The sequence below is a fragment of the Theobroma umbraticum genome, unplaced genomic scaffold, assembly GCF_002168275.2.
Source record: "Theobroma umbraticum cultivar Fairchild unplaced genomic scaffold, ASM216827v3 scaffold_30.0, whole genome shotgun sequence".
NCBI lineage: Eukaryota > Viridiplantae > Streptophyta > Magnoliopsida > Malvales > Malvaceae > Theobroma > Theobroma umbraticum.
The window spans coordinates 11,502,370-11,508,213 of NW_018397254.1; the positions used below are offsets into that span (position 1 = coordinate 11,502,370).

The 5,844-nt window shown below is 35.4% G+C and overlaps 1 protein-coding gene across 1 annotated transcript; it reads left to right on the forward strand.

The window, feature by feature from the left end:
* The first annotated feature begins 774 nt into the window (after positions 1 to 774).
* Positions 775 to 4,545, forward strand: LOC110420706 (uncharacterized). The gene is made up of 6 exons (XM_021434080.1): positions 775 to 1,818; positions 1,928 to 2,148; positions 2,375 to 2,594; positions 3,165 to 3,250; positions 3,589 to 3,680; positions 3,865 to 4,545. Exons 1-6 carry the CDS (start codon positions 1,729 to 1,731, stop codon positions 4,104 to 4,106), a joined length of 951 nt encoding a protein of 316 aa, XP_021289755.1. The 5' UTR covers positions 775 to 1,728; the 3' UTR covers positions 4,107 to 4,545.
* The last annotated feature ends 1,299 nt before the right edge of the window (positions 4,546 to 5,844 follow it).

Below are 5,844 nucleotides of genomic sequence, written 5' to 3' on the forward strand. Positions count from 1 at the left end.
AAAAAGAGTGGAGATAATACTTGTTTTATTCAATGTAGCATTAAACATAAAACTTACTGACATCAATGCTGTTATTCATGGGAGCCTTCAAAAGAAGTTAGCAAAATCACTAAAAATCAGCAGGAAGTTTAAAAGTGCCATTAACGAGGCATGCAAATTGTAGATTTTTTTTCTAATTGAATGTTACATTTAAGCGTTAAGGGTTGAATGTGTTGGTTAATTAATTAACACTTAATTATCGCTGATAAAATAATTACTAGTAAAAGATATGATAAGATATATTTTTAGATTTTTTTTTAAAAAATAAGATTAAGGAGTGGATGGAAATATCAAGTGAAATAAAAGTGTGAATACTTAAAAAAAATCTCAAATTCTCTTTTTCTTTTTTTCTGTCAAAGATTGTAACAGAGTTTTAATCTCAATGATTTTTGCCAAGGTTCAATTCCTCTTGTCATGATAGCCAAAGACTAAGACTCTTTAAAATAAAAAAAATTAAAAATAAAAAGAGGTTTTGTTAATAAGTGATTTAAACTATTTTTAAAAATTAACCAAAATGCTATTTATAATAATATTCTCATATTAAATACAAGCAACGAGAAATCGTATTTAATATAAAAATCTTTAAGAATGGCTTAGTGCTCTGATTAGGAAACCCTAAAAAACTAAAAGAAAATTTGCACAAAAACTTTTTCGAGAGCTAAGATTGAGGGGGACAGATGAGTCCGTATAAATTATCATAAATCTGAAAATCAGATGCCCTAATTATTATTGCCTCCGGTATCTAATTTCTCTCTCTCTTTGTTAGTTCCTTCTAGAAACCAAAAGCTCAGTTCCAAGTGGATAAATTTGGTAATTGCCTCTCCCCTCCCCCCTGTTTTTCTCATCACTCTTTCTTTTGTGTTTGCTCTGCTTTTCTTTCCTGGAAAAGTTGATTTCTCTTTTCAATTTCAGTTAGGAAAATCCTCTCGATCCCAGCGAAAAGACCCAAAACCATCAAATCTTTTACCCATAAATCAAGGGTTTCTGTTGAAACCAAAGAAACCTTGAAAACTTTGCCGGCTTCTGTCATAAAAACTTTCCCTTTTTTTCTCTCGTTTTCTCGGACTTACCTTTGTTTTTCGTTTTAGGTAGGCGTGACGTTAGGGTGTTCTCGACTTGATTTGGCGGGTTTTGCGTAGTGGGTTTTTGGATTTAACTTGAAGAATTAAACGTTGAATGGTCGTGACTTTTTGCGAAGATTAGAGCTAAATTGTTTCTTCATTGTTGATCAAAGCAGAGTAGGCTTGAGTTTTCTTTAAGTATAAAAGAAACAAGAAAATAAAAAAGAAAAAAACTGGAGTTCCTTTTTTTTTTTTCGCTTGTTGTTTTTCATTCTTAGTTTTGGCTGAGAAACGGTAAGTCCAAATCCACCGGTGACCGGAAAAGAGTTGAATCAGACAACATTGTCAACTACCAACAAAGACTTGGTTGAATAGAGAGATATTTATTTTATTTTCTCCTCTCCTTTTTTGTTTCCTTAAATTTAGCTGTCCAAACGTCAAAATTTAGAATTTCTCTTCAGACACAAATTTGCATTATCTAACCAAATCGCGACAATCTCTCTCTTCCTCTGTGTGTCTCTCCCCGTCTCCTTTTCCTTCTCCTTTCTCTGTTTCTTCTCCTCTGTTATCAGGGTTGAGGTAGAGAGAAACCAATCTCTCTCTCTCTCTCTCTCTCTTGTTTGGAATCATGATTTTTGACACAGGGTCAACGCAATCAAACCTTGATTGCTTTCTCCATTGCACAACACCAACAGTCAAATCTCAATTCCGTCCCAAGGTTAGCAATCTTTGTTTCTTTTTTAATGTAAACGGAAAGAAAAAAGAAAAAATTGTCGTTTTCTTGATTATGTTTTCATCTGTGATTATTGGTTTTGTTTATATTGCAGAGTGAAATTAGGAACCTTAATCGTTTATGGCACCCTTGTGACAGAGAAAAGGTTGAATATTTCACATTAGTTGATCTTTGGAATTGTTACGATGAGTGGAGTGCGTACGGGGCCGGAGTTCCTATTGTTTTGAACAATAGCGAAACCTTAGTCCAGTACTATGTTCCTTATCTCTCTGCCATTCAAATCTTTACCAGCAATTCTTCAGTCAACGACTTGAGGTAAATTCCTTTTAAATTTTTTCTGCAGTTGAAGTGTAGTTTATCACATGAAATTCATGGGAAACATTGAATCTTTCAAGTTGCGCCCCTCTGGAAGTATGCAATCGAGTTGTTTAATACCGTGATCGAGATTATGCAGTTTAGGTTGAGCAATGATATAATTCTGGGATTTGTCAATAATTCATTTCAAGCAAATGTGATAAATTTTGGGCTTGAAATTTTACAGGGAAGAGTCAGAATCAGGTGATGGTGAGAGGGATTCTTTTAGTGATTCATGCAGTGATGATGGCGAGAGTGACAAGTTATGTAGATGGGATGGATGCTCATCGGAGGATGGAGGGTCGGAGCATGACAGCCTTCGGAATGTGAATAACAGGTTGGGTGACCTTTACTTTCAGTATTTCGAGAGATCAACTCCTTATGGAAGAGTTCCACTCATGGATAAGGTACTTTTTCTTCCTCCTCGTTCTTTTTGTTTTTAACCCTACTTGTATCTTTTTTACTAATTGCGTTGTTCATCACTTTGATTTTCATTATATCTGCCTTCAGGCTTTTTCCTAAGTGTAAGATTAACAAACCAAAGGAACTGATTAGACTAAGTAAAAACAGCTATGGATTTGTCAGAATATAAGCATCTTCTAAAGATAAAATGCTACTTTTGACCTTTGAATATGAAATTCCTTGCTTTTATGTCTCTGCATATTTTTTTTGTCCATGATCTCCCTCTCTCTCTGTCTTTGTCTCTTGTTGTTTGGTCTAAAATTTTTAAGATTCAACAAGGGCGTTATCAGTTTATCATCCTCCATGAGCATAAGTTGCTGCTTTTTCCATCTGAAATTATCTTTTAACTTTTACTGTTGTTCAAAAGAAGAATAAGTGATGATACCCTTTCAGCTTTTGTGGTTTTAAAATTACTGATAATTGTGACCGTTTATTTTAGGCTAGAATTTATTTCTTCAAGCATGTAGATTCTATTGACGCGTTGTTGTACTCCCTCTCTCTCTCTCTTTTTACAGATTAATGGATTATCTCGAAGATACCCTGGTTTGATGTCATTGAGGAGCGTAGATCTTTCTCCCGCTAGTTGGATGGCTGTTGCTTGGTCTCTTTCTATCTCTCTTCATCTGTTTCACAGACGAATGCACACACGACAAGCAATTCATAATCGGATAAAAGAGTGAAAAGGACAAAAAATATAAAAAATAAAAAAGAGAGATAGAAAGCACTAGTTGTGCTTTTGTTAAATTACCGCAAGGATCAAAATTTGATGCAAAATTAGAGCAAATTTGATAGAATCTGCCTCTTATCTTTGACTATTTTTGCACATATATAGTTGATACCATTTTGATATCTAGTCCAGTGATTGTTTTCGTGCTCAACTTATTATCAACAATAGTTTCCGATTGTTGACAAAGGATTATTTGATGTCCATAATATCAGGTACCCAATATATCACATTCCCATGGGAAGGACGATAAAGGACTTGTCCACATGCTTCCTAACTTACCACACTCTATCGTCTTCTTTCCAAGGTACTCTCAGTCAATTTCTTGCAGCTGTTGTTAAAATCTATTTCTTTGTTATTAGTTAAATTAAAGAACAAAGACATTTTCCCAAAAAAAAGCAAGAAAAAGAACGTTAGAAGCCTATTTTTGTGTAAAAAGTTATATATATGTATAAATATGTTTGTTTTACTGATGTTTATTCTCCGTGCAGATATGGACCCTGATGATGACATTGAGAGTGCCGAAAGGAAGCGAAAGGAAGGAGAGGGCATCTCTCTTCCACCATTCGGCTTGGCCACTTACAAGATGCAAGGAAATGTGTGGGTGTCGGGCAATTATGGACGGGACCAAGAAAGGGTCGTGTCGCTTTTAAGCGTGGCAGATTCTTGGCTAAAGCAACTAAGGGTCGAGCACCATGACTTCAACTACTTCACGGGGATTCGACGTGGCTAGACACAATTTCTTGCAGAATTTTGTCCCTGAGAACCCCACGGAACGGAAGTAAAAATTAAAAAAAAAAAAAAAAGAAAAACCTCTTTCTGGGTTTTTAAGGATTTTTGGTTTTGTGCTTGGACTAATAGGGCCTTGTGCTTAACGAGGAACGTGGTTGACACTTGTTATCAAAACCCTTTTAACGGTCCATTCTCCGGTGAGCCTTTTCAGGATTTCAGCAGAGTATATGAGTTGAGCCTACCCTTATTTTTGCAGCTGTTTAAGCCAGTTTGTGTGCTTTATTGTAAAGTAATATGGGTGAGGTCTGAGAGGTACAGAAGAGTCTCTTGAACTTTTCAAACTTTTCTGTTTTTGGATTGTATGATATGTTCTCTTGACCACAAAAGAGCTAATGGAGATGATGAAAATGCCCCCACTGTATTCACAATTTCCTTTCCAATTATGATTCTTTGGTTACTATAACAAATATATACTGCAAGATGGAGTCTTTTGCATCTTGGAAAGCAAGAGAGAGAAAACTGTTGACTTGGGACTTTGGACTGTTTTATATAATTTTGATACTTGCATGTTAGGACGGGCAGAGGAAGTAGTGGGAATTCCTCGCTGGCCAGGAAAGTAGCCATGTGGGGTCCAAAGAGTTTCGATCATGTGCCACCGGTTTAATCAGCTTCAGCTACAGCTACAGTCTACAACTTCGTTTTTATGGGTTAAGTTAAGACAAGTATCTCGCTCTAAGTCCACCATCACTCTCTTACTGTTATTGACTTCCAGCTTCTTGCCATTCCTTAACCATCTAAAATGCTTTTTTCACCACTTGGCCTACTGCTTAGAACACAAATCGTCTGCCCCTGTTTTGTGGCCCGTTTAGTGCCCCTCTTATAATTTGATGCCACGTGTATGATAAGTTTTCATTTGCTAACGTCAGCTGTTGGGTCATTTGTACTGCCGTTAGGTACAACTTCAGTCCTAGTCAACATCAACACTATACAGCGTCCTTTTTTTCACACTTGTCTCCGCAAATCTTTGATCAAAGTCCAGGAACGTTTTACATCAGTTTTTTGTGTTTGCTCTTCATGCATATTCTGAAGATGATAACAAAAAAATAAAGGACAAGATAACAAAGAAGAAGAAGAAGAAGAAAAAGAGGCCAAATTATTGAAAAACAAACTCTTTTAATAGTCAAATTGTGATAGGCATTAGAGAAAGAGAAGACACAAGCGTCCTTATTCATATAAAGACGTTGACTCTAACAAGTGTAACTATAGCAGATTAATTCATCAGTTAATTTATAAGATTAAGCAAGAACTAGAAACAAGATATATGTTTCATGAGTTCTTACTTTCTCTTACGGTCTATTTGTGTGCCTGCCAGGTTAGAGTTGTAAGATTCTATTTGTGACAAAATTTTTTAGTGTATAGTTGAGCTTAAAGATGGATTATTGATACAAGATTTTTATACGTGGGATTAAACATAATCCATGCTCTGATTGATCACTCATTGATAAGAGTAATGTAGTTCTACGATTACTCAATAAATTCTATAATTTTTAAAGAAAAAAACAGATTTTAATAGGCATCATAGGAAGAGCAAACATAAGTATTCTTATTTATCTGAGGATTTTGACTCTGGCAAGAATGACTGGAAAAAAAAAAAAGAATACCTAAAAGTTTTATACCTCAGATATGAATGCTGATTGCTATAGGGGTATGCGAATGTTGATGGATGCTTATTCGTACAG